General features: G+C 38.2%; 2 protein-coding genes across 4 annotated transcripts in view; one reads left to right on the top strand and one right to left on the bottom strand.

Moving 5' to 3' along the window:
• Positions 1 to 12,158, top strand: part of Abi2 (abl interactor 2) — a 139,182-nt gene extending 127,024 nt beyond the window's left edge. Inside the window, exon 11 of the mRNA XM_071618880.1 lies at positions 12,091 to 12,158. Coding sequence (XP_071474981.1) covers positions 12,091 to 12,143 — 53 coding nt within the window. The 3' untranslated portion in view covers positions 12,144 to 12,158. The remainder of the gene's footprint in view (positions 1 to 12,090) is intronic.
• Positions 1,575 to 21,673, bottom strand: part of Raph1 (Ras association (RalGDS/AF-6) and pleckstrin homology domains 1) — a 98,395-nt gene continuing 78,296 nt past the window's right edge. For all 3 annotated transcript variants that reach the window (XM_071618878.1, XM_027942006.2, XM_071618879.1), the window contains 4 exons: positions 15,230 to 15,328; positions 12,670 to 12,790; positions 10,458 to 10,600; positions 1,575 to 7,860 (listed from right to left, as the gene is read on the bottom strand). In XM_071618878.1, coding sequence (XP_071474979.1) covers positions 5,827 to 7,860; positions 10,458 to 10,600; positions 12,670 to 12,790; positions 15,230 to 15,328 — 2,397 coding nt within the window. In that variant the 3' untranslated portion in view covers positions 1,575 to 5,826. The remainder of the gene's footprint in view (positions 7,861 to 10,457; positions 10,601 to 12,669; positions 12,791 to 15,229; positions 15,329 to 21,673) is intronic.

Genomic DNA, 21,673 nt, shown 5'->3' with positions numbered 1-21,673 from the left:
TCAGTCTATTGATATAAATTATTAAATTGAACATATCAAACTTAATTCACCTTCACACTTAATTTGTTCTTACTATACAGCTTATTTTGGGGGTTCCTTGACATAGAAACCAAAACCAGATTCTTAATGGTGCCGATCCACAAACACTCAAAAGTCCCCGTGTTTACATGGGTCTTTTTTTTTATATATATACTTACATACTTTTTTTTTTTTTTTAATTAAGGACTGGGTAAGCTGACATGATGCAAACATGTAACTGGAAAAACAAATTTACACTGACTGTATGACTACTGTCCTAAACCATTACAATAGTTTACTGACAATAACTGGTAAGAGTAATTTGGAAAATAACTTAATCCAGTAGAACAAAAACATCCTCAGTAGTACTGAATATACCTCTTATATATTTTATATATATATATAATAGTTTTGCACAATCAGGGAGCAAGGCACATAATGAAATGAGAGCATACATTTATGCAGAAGAAAATCTCAACAAAGCTAAAAGAAACATCTTTGTTAACTTCATCTTTACCGAGTTGTGCATAATCCTCTGAATAATGTCCTCTAATCAGTACTTTATAATGTAGTCCCTTTTGTCATTTTTTTTTCATGCTCTAAAAAAGTATATTTCTACAATGTACCTATGGCAAAGCTCACACTGCCTAAAGTCAGCGTATAAGTCTTAACTCTTCTTTAAAGAAACAGGGAGGGGAGGGAGCAATCCCAGTTAAATATATGTGCAATTTGCCTTCAGAACAGTAAACAATGTTTTTACAACACTTAGCACAAGCTAATGATATTTCACCTTAAACATACATCTCTAAGAATTACTCACTAGTGGCTGATAACAAAATTAAGCAGAATCATTTGAAACATTCCAGTTGATGCTTATTTTCTAGGAGGGATTATTTACAAATAAAAAAAAGGAGATGGGGAATCATGAAAAAAAAAAAAAAAAAGCAGTTTTTGGCATTAGGTTATAATAAATTTAACAAGCAATGGATAGTTTCCAAAACATAGAGCCCTCCCACAAGTACTGCAGACATGTTTTACTGCCTAAGAGGAGGCTGAGGCCCTAACAATCATGTGCGCTTGGTGTTAATAGCCACCCGTGACCAATATGCTTCTGAACTTGGCCATCTTTAATTATGTAGTGTTCATCATCATCCTAACTCAATTCATTTCTTCAAACTTCTTTGGTAGAAAGCAGCCATTCCCCGTTTAGGTAGATAGATAAAGCCATCTCTTGTGAAACTCACTTTTTTCCATTTTTGCCAAATCTAGGGTTACCTTCCTTGGCTTTCATTAGCACCTCAAAGCTTGCTTCCTGGGTTTTTGTTTTAAATGCTATTCCTCCCAAAGAGTTCAAGGCACTGGGGATCAATTACAGTAAATAGTTTTCTGAATGATTTATTCAAACAAGGAAAGATCAAACCCATCATTTTTCCTGTTCAAGTATTTATCAGGTATTTTGCTTATTTTTAATTGAACAAGTTTATTCTTCTGCTGTATTTCAGATTTCTTTTACATATAGATTTTTTTTTAAAAGAATTTGTTTTTTTTTTTAAGAGAGAGAGAGAGAATTTTTTAATATTTATTTTTTAGTTTTTGGCGGACACAACATCTTTGTTTTTTTGTATGTGGTTCTGAGGATCGAACCTGGGCCGCACGCATGCCAGATGAGCGCGCTACCGCTTGAGCCACATCCCCAGCCCAACATATAGATCTTTTAAGGACCATAACAACTGAGCACTTTTTTATTTTTTAGCTTTAGAATGGTAAAGGTGTAGAAATGTTCTTTTGGGGCTTAAAAGCAACAAGATAGTTGAATATTTAATTAGTTGAATATTTAATTCTGTTCTTCTTGCATTTATTTCTCTTTGGATCAAATGTCAACTTTGTGAGGTCACATATTCCTATCAGGTTAGGGATACCATGCTTTATAAAATGGTGTAAAGCTGTATTTGCAATCTACAGGGACTTTTTTTAAAAGAAATTTTCTCATGAGATATACAGCCATTTTACTGAGAGTGAGTCATCACACCTATAATCACAGGTATACAGATTCAATTGGTCTAAATTTAAATAAAATCTGCAGGTTACATTAGTTAAAATGTTAGTTCTGAGAGCACATGAAAACATTTGGTAATATACAAAAACAGGAATAGGTTTCTTGTTTAAAAATTACCTTGTGTTTTGTAACATAAAACTTGTTCTGGGTTGAGGAGCAGAGGTAACAAAGGGTTCTGTGGGATGGATAACCAAAATCAAACCAATCCACACCATAACCTCAAACATTTTACAAGCTAATTTATAACCTTATATCCTTGACACAGCTATTAGCAGCAGTCTTCTAGAATAGCAGCTTTTGAAACTTCAAATGGATATACAGTTTCTATTAATCTTGATCTCAGAACTGTCACCTTACTGGAATTAAACCTCTCAATTTTGACTTTCTTGATGAACTTAGCATTGTTTTTCATGGTAAACATGTACAGACAAGGGACCCAAGATACTGCACAGCCCTTTGCAAGATAGGCTGTTCATGGGCAGGAGCACCTTGATTTTAGAGGACTGTAAAACACCATCATGTTTACAATATTTGCTTGAAATTTTCTGATGAAAATATTCATTTCTATAGCTTAAGATTTAGATATCTTATTTTAAAAAGTCTCAAATTTTAAAAGTCTGGTTTGCAGTTAAGTTTATTGTTTCTAGATACCCACTTATCTATAGGAGAATTACAGCAGTTAAGGGGGGGAATATATAAATCTAGGTTTTTGAGTAGTAAAAGCCAAGCTGATAAAATTCAATACAGAATAGTCTGTTATGTTTATATTCTAACCTATGAACCTGAAGTAAGTTGTTAATTAAATGAGCAAGGTTCTATTGTCCTTCAGAGTTGGTGCCAAAACTTTTAAACATAGAGTGATCCAATTCTGAAACTGTCTATAGCAAAAGTTAAGGATGTCTCAATTAAGGAAATCACTGGCTCTAATAGGCACCTGTTTGCACCTACCCCAGGAGCAGGTAGAGCTTGCCTGCACTGGCTCTTAATACAGGCAAGTCAGCCATCCATGGCCTTCATTGGCCTGAAGAAAGCCATGTAGGGCTGGAGCTGCAGAGCAGAAGGCAGTGGAAAAAGGCACAGTCCTAGCGTCATCTGGCAGTAGGTGTTTTACATGAACACACCAGAGAGAAGAGCTTCAAAAATAGAGTAGTCTCAGGGGAATAAAACCTGAACCTCCCTTGGTCCCTAACATCATCCTAACAAAAACCAAGTTAAAGAAAACTCAACTAGGGAGTAAAATACTAGAAAAATTAAGTGTTACTTAGAGGTCTTTTGATTCAGTTGTATGACATGTAAAGGTTTTTTCTTTTGTTTTTGATTGGTAGCTACTTCCATCTTGGGAGAAATACACAGGAAAAGTCTGTAGTTAGTCGGCTGGCTGGCCAGTGGACTAGGGATAGAGATGCTCTGGCCCTGATCTCTTCTTGCCATCACCAGTGCTCAATGATGTCTGCTCTTCAAAGAAAACAGACCAACAGCAGTGGTTTAGGATGGCTGTTATAGGATGGAAATAAGAAATTACACAATGAATAAACAAAGACTGTTTTAGGGCTCAAATCATGGGTGAAAGAAGATTGGAGGTACATTATTTTCCCCTCAAAGAAAGTTGAAGTTGTCCATCTACCTTCCTTAAAAACAAAAACCCACAAAAACAAAACCCTCAGGATGAATACTTAGACAACTGGATTCATAGTCTTAATAGCTCCATTACCCTACAAATTGTGGGTGATCCTTAGAATATAAAGCAGCAGTAGAAGACTGGGAAATTACTTCGCTGGAGTCACAGTGGAGCTTGGCAATCAGTACTCAAAAGTAACCCAAATTGTGCGTGCTTACATTAACAGTGCAGATGAAGGTCACTTCATAAGTATGTCAAGCACACAAAACTTCTGAATAATTTGAAAGATCAAAAAATATATTTTAAAGAAGAAAGACTTTTAAGAAATGCACAATGGTATGTATTCTTATTGCTCCATAACCACGTGAATATACTGAACAATATCCCGGAGATGTGCAATGGAGAGGTGCCAGCTACTCAATTATGACGCAGTTCTTTCTTGGAGGGTTACAGTGATACCTTCACATACAGTGTAACTTTAGTTTCACTTTGCCTCAATTCCCTAGCATCACTTTCTCCTTGTGGGGCACTGTCAAAAGATTTCTGTAGTTTTCACTGGTAATCCTTCCAACAGGCATAGACTTTCATTACAAGATGTATTCATTTATAATTGCTGGGCTGGCCAGTTTCTATTCTGTTTAAAAGCAGCTCTAAGATTGCATTTTATGATCAAAAACTGATGAGACAGTACATATTTCTCTCATGTACCAAGGAAAAATGTACAGAAAGTATATAGAAGGATAGGGTGAAGCATACAGAAGTATAGTGTATCATCCCCAGAGCAATGATTCCATGTTATACCGAACTGCACATACATGATATGTAATGTCACTGTACTACTTCATCAGAACACCTGGTAACCTGAACAGTCTCTACAACCAGGACCAGCTATGGATGTCACTTATCAAAAACCTCATTTATTTTCTTTCCCTCCACAACAGTTCCATATCTAAAGGATTCTCTTTTGTATTATATATTGTAACCCATATATAACACTTATAGAGGGCCCAGTTTTGTTCTCTTTTCTCACCTCACCTAGAAAGCAATACATTAAAAAGATGGGTGTTTCAGAAGTGATTTTGTTTTTTTGTAATGATGCACCATATCGAGCACAGGATGTGTATATTTCATATACCACTTGGCTACAGATATTGACATCTACCTATAAAGCACACACTTAAAAAGGTTAACTGGTGATCCAAAGACATACTGGGAAAGTGCATTACAGAGAGATTGTGCTAGACATTTTCACAATAAATCAAAGCAAGGATCATGAAGTCAAGTTGACAAAGCTTCAGAAAAATACTCAAAACTACCCAGCACTGTAGCATTAAAAAGTATCCATGTATTGTAGGCAAAGAGCTTACCTGTGAGAGAACACGTCCTAGATGTTGAGTGGAATTACTGCAGGAGTACTACAACTAGAATGATTTGGTTACGCCATGGATTTACTTTCTATGCACAACCACATAGACAATATCTGTGAAAATTTCCCCCTGATGAACTATTTACCTGTTCTATGAAGCTAAAAGATTTTCCTGATTTAAAGTGCCCCTTAATGTGTAATAGTGAAATGTCAGTCAAGCAGCTGTAACTTCAACTGGGGAAAAAACAAACACAAAAGCCCTGTAGATAATATCACACATTCTGGTTGTTTTCTCAAACTGAGAAAGAGCACATTATACATCTATTCCTTAATTATATAATACACAACATGCACAAATAGGTTGCACATGGACAGACACTTATAAAATACCTTCTAAATAAGCAATTAGAAGTTTTGGTCCAATCTACATGATAGACAAAAAGAAATTATATGAGACAGAACACTATCTCCTTCCATGCCTCTTCCATCCAAAATGCATGAACTTCATTTCAGAGTGGGAGAGGAAAGGAATAAATAGAACCATTCTTGGTTTTCTCTTTCTATACACATACACATACATATATATACACACACTTCTGTATAGCTATGTGTGTACATGCACACGTACACACACATACAGCTGAACACTACCTGAATAACATCATCATCATACCAGGAGGCTCTGAGCACCTGAATTCACAGAGGATCAGGTGAGCTGATTGTAGAACTGATTACAGATAGCATGAAATATATAAAGTCCTGTGGTGGCTACCAGTCTCTCGAGAGCTTAGTGTTCTGGTCTCTTTTGGGGGGCGCTGGAGGGGGACCTCTGCGCAATGTTGCATAGCCCGAGATATGACTGCCTCCATAACTGGCCTTCTGTTGATCAGAGAGCAGTTCGGGGGGTGGTGGGGGCAATGCCATATCATCCATGGTGGCTGTGGGTTCTGCTCTGGACATGCGAGAGGACGACAGCGAGCCATGCCGAGTAATGGATTTCCGTTGCAGTGTCCTGTTGAGGTCGGCCAGGAATCCAGGCTGGACGCTAAGGCTGGATTTGGGAGAGGTGGGCACTTGTGGCACAACTGTGGCCATTGTTGGCTGCTCAGAGATCTCTGCTTGAGTGAGGCGGGTGCTGTCGTTCCTTTTGGGTCGTGTAGGTGGAGGGGCCTTCTTCACTGATGCTTTAGACCATGGCTGTGGTTGAGGATTAACAACTGCCACTTTTGGAGAGGTGTTTCCAGAGAATACTGCTGGAATCTCGATGGGGGGCGGAGGAAGCTCAATTTCAGGTGGAGGGGGTGGAAAATCAGAATCAGATGGAGGAGAAGGAAATTCCACTACAGAGTCCTTTGCACGCCCACTCAGAACAGAGGGTTTTGACGACACACACCCTTGTTGGAGAACACTGGGAAGGCTAACTCCAGAAAGATGTAGTTTTCCAGGTTTGGGGGGTGCTGCAGGAGGGAGTGGGGTCTCCTTGATGGGAGACCCTGATTCTGTTGGTGGTGCAAACTTGCTGACTAGACTGTCTACAGAGGGTCTCTTAGGCTCAGGGTGCTCTGCACAAGTGCTGGATTTAATGCTGGAGTTGCGCTGTGGGGTAGGGGGTGGTTTCTTTCCCCCAGGGCTGGACATCTTACTGGGCTTTTTGCCTGGAGATCCACCTTTGTCAGGGGTAGGAGAAGCTGTGGGTGGCACTGGTGGTGGGGCTGGGGCCGGGGCTGGTGGAGGTGGTGGTGGTGGGGGGGGTGGAGGTGGTGGAGGAAACACCAGGCTGCTTTCAGGAGGGGGAGGAGGAAAATCAGGAGAAGGAGCAGGGATGGAGCTGGGCTGCCACTTGGGTTTTGCTTTCACAGCAGGAGGGGACTGTGGAGTGAGATTTGCTGGAATAGGCTTTAAGGGCTGAGATTCCACAGGGGGAGGTGTTGGAGGGGGTGGGAACTGGCTGGCCATCTGCTTCACCATGGAGGGCACTGGAGACAGTGGTGGGGGAGGGGGCTTTGCACAGAAGCTCTGCTGCTTGGGCAGTGTGGGTGGGGGGACTGGAGCTGGAGTTGGAGCTGGGATGGGAGCAGACACAGAGGGCAGAACGTGAGAAATAGGGAACACTGCCTGCTTTTTTGCTGGAGGAATTGGAGGAGCAGGGGTAGGTGGTGCAGCTTGTGTCATAACTGGGGGCACAGTCTTGGTGCTGGCTGGTGCGGGGATGGTCACGATGGGCTTAGGGGGCGCTTGAGGAGGCAGGACTGCAGGGATGGGAGGAGCTGGTGGGGGTGTGGGAGGAGCCACCTGAGTAACATGTTGAACTTGATGAATCTTCAGTGGAGGAGGAGGGGGGTTGAACTGTGGAAGGGATGGGGCACATGGTGCTGGCTTTAGCTGGGCCATAGCTGAACCAGGGGTCGGGGGTGGAGGAGGGGGCGGGGGTGGTGGAACAACTCCACTCGGGGGCACCAGGATCTGAGGCTTGACTGACTGTGAGGCTAAGGGCAGAGACTGCACCACGGGGGGCAGTGGGGGCTTAAACAGGGGCCCTGAATGCTGAGCTGCATTCTGCAGCCTGGTGATTGTGCTGTACTTGACAAACATTGTGGCAGAGGAGCCTGCAGATGGGGCAGACTGGCTAGGGAGTGGAGGAGGGGGTGGAGGAGGAGGTGGGGGTGGAGGAGGGGGTGGAGGAGGGGGAGGAGGCAGAGGAGGTGAAGGCTGTGAAGCAGTGTAGGGAGTGACTATTTTGGTTTGTGGGGATAAAGGGGGCATAAGTGAAGTGTAAGGCCGATTCACAGATTCCATTCTGGCCTAAAAGGAGTATAAAAAGGGAGGTGGGAGAGAGAAAAACAACAAACATAACAGTTACAGAGGTAAGCTTTGATTGTGTAAACCTAAAAAGCAAGGAATCTGGGACATGCATGAAAAGGATGCAGCAGTTGGTGATTATATGGACAATGTCAGGAAGACTAAAATCTGACACCCTGGCAGCAAGGACAGAGAAAATCTGTTTCCCCCAGAAGTATTCTTCAAACAGCTAGAGCTTCCAGTCTAGGAAAGATTTCCTGCTGCAAAAGCCACTTGGCAGGTGACAGGATGTGTGATTTCAGACCTTGGCTGTGTGACTTGCACACACCCTGCCCTCAGTGGGAACTGTCTGGGAAGCCTCTCTGCACTGGCTCCTCCCTGACCCTGGCAAGGGGTTGTGATGGCTCAAATTCACCTTTCAGTCCATGACTGCACCCACATCAAGCAGATGCCATAACTGGGCTGGGGATGCTGATGGAGGGCCTCCAGAGGAATGAGGATGGCTTTCTGATGCTAGTAAGCTGACCCGTGAGAGTATGAGAATGCTCAGCAGGCGTGCACAGTCACACAGGAAGGAATGCGCTCCACACACACTTGTGTGCATGTGAGACACTTGCATCCAACATGCACAGAAGTCCAGCAATGCAGGTAAAGGGGGGCATTCTTTACATTTGTTTTACTGGAAAATACATAAAGAAATGCTTTGTAAACATTAAAACAAAAGATCATAAAAATATCACAAAGATAATGAGAGGGAACTTGGGAATGCTAGAGTGAAAGAAATGAATCAAGAAACAGGAGCTAGAAACTACCAATAACCTATCAATCAGGTCACCTGGGTGGCTCTTGGCATTGCTGAAATGCCTGTACTGGGTCAGTTATTTCATGGAGATAATCACACATGACTGGTTCAAATACTTTTGAAAAGAGGAAAGGAAGGACCCTTGGTGTAATAACTTTGGGTACATCCTTTAGGCTCTCTGAACAAGCTGATGAAAAGGAATAAATCCTTTGTTTTCAATTATGAATGACATCTAACTGGCATCAAGAATGGGTAAGGTTAGTGGACTAGAAGGCTCATTATAGGGCTGAGTTCTAATGCCAATCAGAACACTCACATGTTTCTTTAAAAATTATACATCAAAATGAAAGCATTAGTTTGTAAGATCTGGTTATAGGAGACACTCAGGTTAATGTGCTTCCAGAGAATAGCCCCTGACCTTAACTTGACCCTGTCTTGGCTGCTTCAGGGGTCGCAGACCTTAGCTGTGCTGGCCTTCTCATGTGGCACCTGAGACTGAGGTAACAGGAGAAGAAACTCAGAGAAGCATCAAGACTCAAAACAAACTGAAACTACTGCACAGCAGGGTCATCTCTTTCTGAAGCTCTACTGTGCAACGATGGACTTTGTAATTACAGAGCACTTGAACCTCTGGTTTCTTTGGTCATAAATGAAACAATTAGGTAGTTATAACTTAAAATGCACATGGATCTTACCACTAATTATTGGGTAAGGCAAGGGATTTTTCTGCTGACATCTTAATTATGTAAACCAGCTTCCTAGTATGTGTTTAGAGTATCCAAATTATTAAGGGGGGAAGGGGGAGAGGATTACTTAAAAGTGTCTGATAAGGGAGTTAAACTGTCAAGTGTTTTGAGAATTTAGGTCATTAGAACCAATTCTCAAATATGCATTTCTGAAGGAAAATGCTTCACCACCACACTGGACAACATATGCAAATTCAGGAACAAATTTGTTCTAATAAAGAATAAATTTAAATGTTCGTTTAATTCTTATTTGTGAATGTACTTATGTAAGTGACTCAGACCCAAACAATAAAAAATAAAAATGATTACTGGGTAAAAATGAAGTAGTCCAGTCACGGATGCCATGTCCTTCAAAATTGGAGCACATTCTTCATACTGAAACTGCAACTCCAGCCACACATGTCCTTGTCTACAGAGGCTACTTGATGGAGGACTACAGTGTCTTTCAACTGAGCTCAAGAACCTCACTATTTTTATAAGTATTAGAGACTTGCAATAATTATACTCATTCTTCAGTGTCACTGAAACATCTAGCATGCAAAGTTCAGGAATACAAAATTTTAAAAGGAGACTGATTGATTTGAATTTAGTCTCCCATGTAAAGCACAATTTGAAAAAATTCATCAATGCCCACAGAAATGCCAAAGGCCATAAAAGAAAAGGAAAGATAAATGAGCCTGGATAAAATAAATAATGAATAAAGAAATAACTGTAAGCATCTACTCTTTACTGCATGGTCTTGCTCCATTCAATTGGTTAAAGGTAGAAAGGAGGAAATTGCTTTATCTTATAATTTTGAGTCACTAATAAAGGAATTAATAAACTGCCAAATTTTTTTCCCTTGTTTTCAGATTTTAGGTTATTAGACCCAATTTCCAAGGAAAAGTAAATCACAGGTTTTCTGAAATGGTTTCTCCCCTTACAATGAAGACTGGATATCTAAGAAAAAAGACTGAAATAGTGCCAAATAAGATTCCTAATAAATGAATTAAGATCATAATTTAAACCCATAGTATACCATATTTTTTTGTAAATTAAAACTCATGTGTTACCTTGCTGGATTCTTCCAACTGAGTACCTCGTTTCCAGGCTTCAGAGAAGATGGAGCTCACTATGCTCTGGGAACGAACGTGTCCAGCTGGCTGAGTATCAGAAACTCCACTATCAGACTGATTAGAGTGATTTGACTGAGACTCTGTTTTAAATAGTTTTAAGAAGTAAAATTAAACCAGTCAGTATTCTGAAGCATGAATATTTACATTTAGATCTTTTATCCAAAGTCAACTGCTATGTAGAACAATAAAAATTTCACTCATTCATTATAAACACAGTATTTCCCATTAGAAAATTTTCCTTATCCTATGGTTAATAGGAAATCTCAATGCTTTTTAAATAGTCCACCATGGGAGACAGGTAATAAGAGTCATATAACATTACGGGTTATCCTAACACTCTGTCTTGCATGAAATCAACTCCCAAACAAGTAACTCCCAAACACTCCATCATTTTCAGGCCATCGTGGAGTTACAACCTATGAATTCCGACCTATATTTGATAATCACTTCCTTTTTGCTAGTAATGAACAATACTAGAGGTATTGGTTCTAATGGGAAGCAGCCATGCTGGGGCCTGGCCTCCAGGTCTGGGAGTGAGGAACAGAGCCTAGTGGGAACCGGCTGTGAAAACAGTGTGTCTCTAACTGATATCTGGGCTGAATAATCAGGCTCAACAACCGGGCAAGACCCTAGGCAACTCAGCAAGATCCTCTTTCAAAATAAAAATTTAAAGGGCTGAAAATGTGACTCAGTGGCAAAATGCCCCTGGGTTCAATCCCTAAAACCCAAACTCCTCTGGATGAAGTTACCCTCAGTGAAAGTGAGGCACTAAGCAAATCAATTAGACCATGTTGCTAAATAAGAACTATAAAATAGGGCTGGGATGTGGCTCAGTAGTCCCCTGAGTTCAATCCCTGGTACCCTCCCCACCCCCAGAAAATGCTACCCACCAATAAAAAGTGAAAAATAAAATAAGATGCTATCCATAAGGTACAATTATAAGCAGTATGATTTAAAAAATACACTTGTTTAGCCTTATTTATCATCCCTGAATGCAAGGCTCCCTCTAGCCTGTTCTTCCTTGTTTATTTATTCAATAAATTATTTATATTAGTATGGACTCATGAATATTTATTTGTTCTGTAATTTGGGTTATATCCTATACTACATTGCATATTATACTGTTCAAATTGTTTCAGCTTTGGCTACTGGAGTTTCAGGTTGGCTCCTGAGCCTCTCTGACATACTCTCATCATGTTTGAGTACTTTTTACTTTCAGGCCTTACAAGATGCTCTAGCTTCACCTTGTATATGCTCTGATATAACCCTAGGATTGACTGTTTGTCCAAAAGCCCTGGTTCCATTTTTTCTCAGTGATGGTATTTGAAAACAAGGTCTAGGTTTTGGGTATTCTCTTTATTACTGAGGTCTCCACTGCTTCTAGGTTCTCTCAGTAGACACTATGTATGTACTTATCCTAGTTCTGTCTATGTAGGATATGTACATACATACATACATAGACACAACAACCTGTGTAAAAACACATTCTAAATTTGTTTTTAGTTATTTAAAGATGAAATCAAGTCATACAGTTTTAAAATCAATGAACAATGAAAAAATCTGCCTTTAGGTGACATGAACATCATTCTGGGAACATCTGAAAGTGCAGTAGCATTATCTTAAGATGGAACACAGCATACTTGCTTCAAGAATGTGGGAGTCTGAAAGCCCCCTTTGAGGATCACTGATGTCCTATGAAAGTCCTGGTAAGTTTGATGACTTAAATGGTTTCCTTAACTATAATTCAGAACTAGCTCCAGGTGTTTCCATTCCACTGAAATGGAAGAAAACTTGTGTGGAAGGAAGACAGCTTCCTCATGAATTCTGAGTAAAGACTCCTCAAAGCAACTTTATTGCATACATTTCAGTAGCATGTAAGTTTTGAATAAACTTTCATAAACATAAATAATAAAACTCTTGGCTTTAGAAATCTATATACTGACTGTCCATTTCAAATACATTTGTGAACTAGTCTGTGATATTGCCCCCTGTACATTAAAAAAAAAAAGTCTCTATGGATTATAATTTGGAAATTAGGAGTGGCTCTGGTTTTTAAGAATAAAGTTCAAGTTACCAGGTCTACTATCAGTTTCAATATAAAGACTTCATACTAGTAGTAAAGATAGTGCCTTCAGGCATTCTGAACTACCTGGGATGCTAGAAGAACTGGATCCTGATTTAATGCTGGAACTGGATAAGGAAGTCCAATCATAAGCTGATTCAGTCCTCTTCAAAGCTTCTTGATAGTTCATGTAGAGCTGCTTCCCATACTAAACAGAAGACAGTAAATTATGACATCTGAATTTTATGAGGCAAGGAATAACAGGATGAGGGAGGAAAGGGAAGCACATTTTATTGATTCATAGTTTGTTTTAATATATAAAATACTCCATAGTCTTTTTCTTTTTTTTTTTGAGTACCAGAGATTGAACTCAGGGGAACTTGACTATTGAGCCTCATCCTCAGCCCTATTTTGTATTTTATTTAGAGACAGGGTCTCACTTAATTGCTTAGCACCTCGATTTTGCTGAGGCTGGCTTTGAACTTGGGATCCTCCTGTCTCAGCCTCCCGAGATGCTGGGATTACAGGTGTGTGCTACCACATCCAGCTTCCATTGTCTTAATATTAGCAAATAATAACTTATTCTTATTTTTTCTCATTTGTAGAAGGCCAGCAAGATATCAACAGTGGATACAGGTTATGTTTACTATAGATATAAATATTTTTTCACCCCCAATTATTTTATTCCACATTTATTGGTGCATAATTGTACATAATAGTGAGATTCATTATTAGTATGCATGTGTGCACACAATATAACAATATAATTGGGACAGTATTATTCCCCAGTATTGAATTTTTTTTCATATATTTGTTGGTCATTTGTATTTCTTCTTTTGAGAAATGTCTGTTTAGTTCAACTGCCCATTTATTAATTGGATTATTTGGTTTGAAGGTTAAGTTTTTTGAGTTCTTTATATATTTTTGATATTGTCAGAAGAGTAGCTAGCAAAGGTTTTCTCCCATTCTCTCTTCACAAAAGCTTTTTAATTTGATGCCATTAATTAACTCATTATTATTCTAACGAGCTTTAGAGGTCATAGTTTCTGGTTTAATTTCTAGGTCTCTGATCCATTTGTTTGATTTTTGTGCAAAATGAAGATAAGGATCTAGTATCCTCTTTCTACATATGGATATCCAGTTTTCCCAGCACCACTGTTTAAAAGGCAGTCTTTTCTCCAAAGTATGTTCTTTTAAAATTTATTTAATTAGGTATATATGACAGCAGAATGCATTTTGATTCATTGTACACAGATACAGCACAACTTTTCATTTCAGTGGTTTTACACAATGTAGCATCACACCATATATGCAGTCATACATGTACCTAGGGTAACGATGCCCATCTCATTCTACCATCTTTCCTGCCTACATGCACCTTCCACACCCTCCAATATATGTTTTTTACTATATCTGTATGGGTTTGTCTTTGTGTCTTCTATTCTGTTCCACTGGTTTATGTGTCTGTTTTTATCCAATACCATGCAGTTTTTGTTATAATTTGTAGTATAATTTGAAGACAGGTATTGTGATGCTTATAGCATTGCTTTTTTGGCTTAGAATTGTTTTTGGCTATTCCTTGGTCATTTGTTTTTCCAAATGACTTTTAGGACTGTCTTTTCTAGTTCTGTGAAGAATGTCAGTGGTATTTAATGGGGATTGCATGGAATCTGAATATTGTTTTTGGTAAAATGGTCATTTAAGCAATATTAATTCTGCCTATCCATGAATATGGGAAGCATTTCCATCTTCTTGTGTCTTTTTCAATTTATTTCTTCAATATTCTATAGTAGGTAGAGGTATTTCACCTGATTGGTTAGATTTATTCCTAGGTATTTCATCTTTTTTTAGGCTAATGTAAATGGGACTGTTTTCCTGATTTCTTTTTAGCAAGTTCATTTTTGGTTTATGTTGATTTTATAACCTGCTACTTTGCTAAATATGTTTATTAGCTTTAGCAGTCTTCTGGTGGAGCTTTCTGGATCTTCCAAGTGTAGGATGATATAATTTGCAAACAGTGGTAATTGGACTTCTTGCTTTCTTATTCTTATCCCTTTTATTTCCTTTTCTTGCCCACTTGCACTGGCTAAATTTCTAGTATTATATTGAATAGGAGTGGTGAGAATGAACACCCTTGTCTTGTTCTGGATTTTAAAGAAAATGCTTTCAGTTTTCCCCACTGACTATGATGTTGGTTTTAGGCTTGCTGTAGACTTTATGATATTAAGTTCTTTTTATTCCCAGTTTCCTTTATCATGAATGTTCCCAAGTTCTTGATCTAGGGTCAGATCCTCAGCACTATTCAGAAATGTGCTCCATATCTGGATAGTAAATGATCATTACTTAATTCAGTTTGCTAAACTCTGCTTGCATAAGAATCGTATAATATGTTCTCCAAAGCCAAAACAAGTCACTTTGATGCTACCTAAGCTTTTACCATCAGCAGTACTATTTCATGGATGTCAACTGCTAAAAGTTCATCCCAATAACCAAGTTAAAAGGCAACACTTAAAGCATCAAACTTTAGACCTGAGGAAACTAGATGCTGGCAAAATCAACATGAAACAATCAGAATAACTGTCATGACAATAAAAAGCACATCATGAAATGCTTCATTATTCCATCATCAAACCAAAAGGAAATATACCTTTGCAATGCGGATCCCGTTGACCCACTGGTGTAGAGTCCTCACATCATCACAACAAAGGTATTTGATGTACTGAGATTTCTTCTGGATTTGTGGGTGCTGCAAGATTGAAGGAAAAAAATACAACAAAGTCTTTTACAGAACTCAAGAAAACCAGGCTGGGATTGTAACTCAGTGGTAGAGCACATGCCTTGCATGTATGAGGCACTGGATTCGATCCTCAACACTACATAAAAATAAATAAATAAAGATATTGTGTCCATCTACAACTAAAAAAGAAAAGAACTGAAGGAAACCAAAATCTAGCAAAGCTAAAACTTATCCTATTATAGGCCATGAGAATATACTTCTCATGTGGCCACAGGGACAAATAAATAGCCCTTATGTATTGTTACAAGCTGAAACTTGTGTGAAAATTTAGATCAAGATGCCCAAGTTAAAGTAAACCTTCACATCATAGGAAATTTCCAATTATTTTTTTCTACATTTCAAAGAAACAAAGTCCATGGAGGTAAACCATCAAGATTAAGTGAACAGGATTCTTGATCTTAAGACTAAGAAGAGGGAAGAGAATGTTTGATTTCACTTTGAACACACTGATATCATGGCTTCAGAAGAATCCAAAGGAGAGATCTTTAAAAAGGCTTCCAGCTTCCAATGCTTCTCTGGAGGTGAATATGTGGACCTGATACATAATGCATACAGCATAACACTTGACCATACCTGTGGCTGAGGTGGAGATAAAAGAGCACTGCTTTGTAGACTCCTCCCTCTACAAGACTGCAGGAATGCAGTGTGCCCCTCCAGCAGAATGAACAGCTTCTCAGTGGCATCATCAGTTTCCACAACCCTTTCTACTTGTCAGTTGAGGCATGGATGGGGGACATGAATGACTTGACCTTGGCTATAGCATGCACATGTCATTAACTGACATTAACTATTTTAACTCCACTGCGCCTCTACCACTAGTTTCTTAGGAAGAAAAGCCCTAAATCACACTGGGGGTGGATTTAATGTATGATTACTACTGCTGTTTTTAGACATTCTGGGGGGAGGGAGGGCGCGGGAAAGGCTATATGTTACCTAAGGAAGTTTAAAACTATTTATTTAGTTTTTCCAAAACTCCCCAACCACATTTATTTGATGTGGAAACCAATGATAAAATAAGCAATTTGAGTATGTTCTCACACTACCGGAATAGATGGTCACCAATACAACTTATAAATCTGCATTGTTAAAGATTAATCAATGTGATCGACAGTGTGAGAAATCAATGCAAAATCCACTTACTCTATGTAAATGCTTTGTAGAACTCAGCTCCTATCATTAGCATTTACTACCCAACCAACTTTGTTGAAGACTACATCAAAGTTTTAAATAATAAACCCTAAATAATACTAAAGGTAATAAAACAATATCTATTATTTTCTTCCCTGACTTTGTAGGTCCCTTCTTGGAAAAGTTCCTTTTCCACACTAAATCATATTCTAATAAACTGCCATAGCAATCTTGAAAGAGCAAAGAAGAAGAGATAGAGAAGTAGCTATTTTTCTATAAAAGGAGGAAGGGGAATTTTACTTAATTTAATCATTCAAAAAATATTTATTAAGCAGTAACTATTTGCCAGATGACAACTACATTTTTTTTAGATACAGTGATGAGCAAAATAGAAAGGTCCTTGACACTAAGAATCATAGCATGTGCAGAATAGAAAATAAGTTGAATGAAAAACATTTTTCTTAGTGTTGCCAAGCAGTAGGGCTACAAGAGACTATTCTGCTTCTTGTAGGTGCTGCCTATCAAGTGTGATTCAGAGAACTGAACCAGCTACTACAGGCTGGCTCTCAGCATTTACCTTCATTCCCCTTCTGTGGTGATTTACAACTATGAATATCCATGGGTTGCATGGTATTCACTCAACTATGTGATTCCATTCATTCTCTATATAAAGAGTTTCCTTTTTAAAAAATTAACATTAGGTAAAATCGAAGAGAAATTAATCTCTACCCTTCTCACCTTATCTCTAACCTGGGAATTTATGAATATCCTGAAGAGTAGTATGGTATAATTATTTAACTATTTATTTCTAAGTAAAGCATCAGATTACCTGCTAGTTTAAAATTCATTTTAGAATCTCAAAACGTCACCTTCCCACATAAAAAGGCATTCATAGCTGTCCTTAGTTATCCACTCTCTCCAGTAATACCTCAAGAGCTTGCCTGTTCCACTAATATATTCTTGTTTTTATTAAATGTGGTATCTATTGTGCACTTACTATGTATCAGAAATTATGTGAAATACTTCACATAGTTTAATAAGCTCATTCAATCCTTAGGAAAACTATCTTAATAACATTATATCATGTTCCCAGAAGAAAGATAAGGCACAGAGGGTTAAGGATAGCACTTAAAGTTGCTTCCAAGGTGAAAGAAGTGGAATTTGAACCCAATCCATCTCATTCTAGTGCCCAGGCTCTATTTGTCACACTATTGCATTATTAGGGGTAAAGCCTTCCAATTCCTATTCCCCTACAATATTATTCTGCCACTTTTAAATTCAAACAAAAGCTAAGAGCAAATATAGAGGAGAAAATCATTGCTAAAACCCAAAAGTCAATATTTAGATTCTTAAAGACCCCAAAGAAATCGCTTCCAGCTGAATAGCAGTAACAAAGAAAGGTCATCATTTCATTTTCTAAAAAATGGTGTTCATTTGTAAAGTTTTCATTCACTGATGAAACAAAAACTTTTGAAAATAAAACATTTAACAAATAAATTCTGAATTACTATTATACTATAAGATTATATTCTCTGTTCATATAAAAATGTTGATGGATAATTCCTACAACTCTAACTAAAAGTGGTATTTAACACTACAGTCCAAGAACCAAAGAAAAATGACAATGTATACTCCTATTACTTTGGAACTCATACATACAGTCTTGAAAATCCATTCAACTGGCATATACGTTAAAAAAAATAAGACTATGCTGGGAATCATGGCATATGCCTGTAATCCCAGCAACTCAGGAGACTGAGGCAAGAGAATCAAAGTGGGAAGCCAGCCTCAGCAACTTAGCAAGACCCTGTCTCAAGATAAAAAATAAAAATAGCTGGATGTGGATCAGTGGCTAAGCACCCCCGGGTACCAAAAAGAGGTGGGAAATTATATAACACTTTACCCTATCATTTCCATACTATAGATAGCTTCTTTATTTCTAACAGTATTTGAGGAATTCACGCTCACATTTCACCTCTAAATGAGAAACTACTCTTTCCTTTCTACCATACTGAAATAAATTACTTTGCCTTCTTTCTTTCTTTTTGTTTTTTGGTATCAGGGCTTGAACTCAGGAGCACTCAACCATGGAGCCACATCCCCAGCCCTATTTTTGTACTTTATTTAGAGATAGGGTCTCAGTGAGTTGCTTAGTGCCTTGCCATTGCTCAGGCTGGCTTTTGAACTCACGATCCTCCTGCCTCAGTCTCCCAAGCCACTGAGATTATAGGTGTGTGCCACTGTACTTGGCTGCTTTATTTCTTTTGTTCTTTTCTTTCCCCCTTTCCTTGTAAATGAACACAATGACTTTATTTATTTATTTTATATCTTTATTTATGTGGTGCTGAGGATCAAACCCGGTGCCTCACACATGCTAGGCAAGCACTCTACCGCTGAGCCCCAGCCCCAGCCCTTTATTTATTTATTTTTTATGTGGTGCTGAGGATCAAACACAGTGCCTCACATGTGTTATATAAGCACTCTATCACTGAGCCAAAGCCCCAGCCCTACTTTATTTCTTTAGGGATGAAATTTTAGATGTGGCTACGGTGAGCCAGATAATAACTGGTATGTAATTTTTAAAAAACAGATTTCCTTTAGGAAACTTATTTAATTATACATGCATACTCGTGTCCCAGCAAATGTGTATCTTTCAGATACATCAACATGTGTCCTATTTGTTTCTACATTGTCAAATTTCATGAATAAGTGTTTTCTACCATTATTTTTTTTTAAAAAATTACCAAAATGTGTTTTATAGCCTTTACTAGTGTGTGTGGATTTCTCATATCCTAGGAGCCTTTCATTGGAGCACTGAGACTCAAGTCATACAGTCTGAATAAATTTGCATTTGTGTAGACCCTGTGCTATAACATTTTTCATTTGTTAGAACTTATATACTCAAGAATAAAAGTATTTACATAGGCAAAATTAGTATAGACTTTACAAAGAAAACAACAGCAACAACAAGAGGTTTTTAAATCCTAATAATTGTGTGGCCGTGGGCAAATGGATCTCTCTAAACCTCAGTTTCTGTATTTACAACATGGGGACTCAGAATAGACTTGTGATTGAGTGTATGGAGCTTCTATCACAGGTTTATCAATTTAGAGGTCTACAATAAAGTGGTGGTAATTACTTTTAATGTTATTTCCACCGTGCTCTTCCATTTCAACACACTAAATATTTTTATATGTAAAGAGAAAATATAAATTTAGCTTAAACTACTCAATGTCAATCTGGAACATTCAAATCATTGTTATAAAAATAAATATAAGAAAAACCCTTAGCACAAAAATAGACAAAGAATTTTATGAGCTGTAAAAGGATTGTAATTCAGGTTGAGTATCCAGTATGCAAAATGCCTAAGGCCAGAAATGCTTCAGATTTCAAAGTTTTGAAAATTCTGGAGTATATCCAGAGACTTTACGGCTTGAACATCCTTAATCCAAAAATCTGAAATGTTCTAAAATCTGAAACTTGATTTTGGGGGAATGTCAGGAAGGAGTCAACCCATGGCCTTGTGAATGCCCGACCTCTGAGTTTTATCCCAAGCCCTTCCAAAATCTGAAACTTTCTGAATGTTATGTTGGCACTTAAAAGGTTTTGGGTTTCCGTGCATTTCAGGTCTTGGATTTTCAGATTAGGGGTGTTCAACTTGTTCAAGTTACTGGTCATAATTAATTTTACTCATGAGACATTGTCAATTGCCTTCCCTTTAGCTATCTCTTCTCTACTTCTTACCTGGCAGAGCCCCACCCCTCACCAGTGTCCCACAGGGTATGAATTCTAAACAATAAGGGATCAATCACCCCAATGGTTTTGTTTCCCTAGTCAGTGACTGGTTTAAGAATGGGAGATGTGCTTTTGTTCAAAAATCTACAAAGGTAGGGCTCTTGGCTAGTTTCTGGGAAATAATGACTTCCTTTTAAAAGATGAGTAAAGGGAGAAAAAGATCCTCTTTAGCTAGATTTTGCTGGGCCTACATCTGATGCCTAGAACGGCAGCAGTCATCTTGATACCCTGAAGTGAGCCAGCCTGGCAATTAAGATGACATGCAGAAGACAGATCAGGGAAAGATGGAAAAAACTGGGTTCTTTTTAACAGGTGTAAACCACTGAAACACAGCTTATTATATTCACATTTTGAGACACCCTGAATACCTTTGTATATGGGTTGTTTACTGAATGAAGAAGGCAAAAATATACCACTCTGACATACCATTTAAGTTAACATGGAAAACAGCAGATACAAAAAGATCACTTTGAGCTTCATGCTGCTTTTTATAAACAGAAGATGGAATTCCAGTGCAAAAGACACCCTCCCTATGCTACAGAGAAAAAATATCTTCAAGCATGAGAAGTCAAAACTGAGAGGATTTTATACAGACCTTGTTAAAACAGCTCTTCTCTTTTAAACTTCCTTATATAATTTAGTTGCTTTTCACAATTTACTTTTCTTTGTCCAATCCAGCATATAAGCAACTAATTCTAACTGCTTCTTTGGGTCTTGACTGCTATATGAGAGCTTCTGTGCCACATAAAACTTGTTATCGTGCTTAACTTATTAAGAAAATGGAAGTAGAGTTTTTCCACCCTTCAATATTTACCTTATTAGCAATTAAAACTGAGAAAAAAAAATTAAGATTATATAAATACACATTACAGTAGCCAAGAAAGCAAAAATACTGTTGTATGTTATATAACCTCTCAAAATATCCTACTATACATTTGTGAGAGGCAAATAACATCCTAGTATTATTATAAACATAACGTTAATATTATGGTCTTAGGGACTCCCAGGGGACCTTGCACCTCATTTGGAAAACTGCTGAATGAATTTACTTTGTACTGAATTTTCAAGAATTATTTGCTCCTAGCCAGGTGAGATGGTAGTGCCTATAACCCCACTACTTGGGACGCTAAGGCAGGTTTTCAAGTTCGAGGCTAGCCTGGGAAATTTAGTGAGACTCCATCTCAAAATAAAACTTAAGAAAGGACTGGGAATATCACTCAGTGGCACAGCACTTGGATAGCAAGCACAAGCAAGGCTCTGGGTTCTAATTTCAGTACTGAAAAACAAAATAACAACCAAAAGAAAAAAATTTGTTTGCTCCTGAAAGTAACCTGGATGATACAGTGGTGTTCTCTGAGAAAAATATTACTT

This window comes from Marmota flaviventris, chromosome 11 (genome assembly GCF_047511675.1).
Source record: "Marmota flaviventris isolate mMarFla1 chromosome 11, mMarFla1.hap1, whole genome shotgun sequence".
NCBI lineage: Eukaryota > Metazoa > Chordata > Mammalia > Rodentia > Sciuridae > Marmota > Marmota flaviventris.
This window is presented reverse-complemented; position numbering and strand designations above follow the sequence as displayed.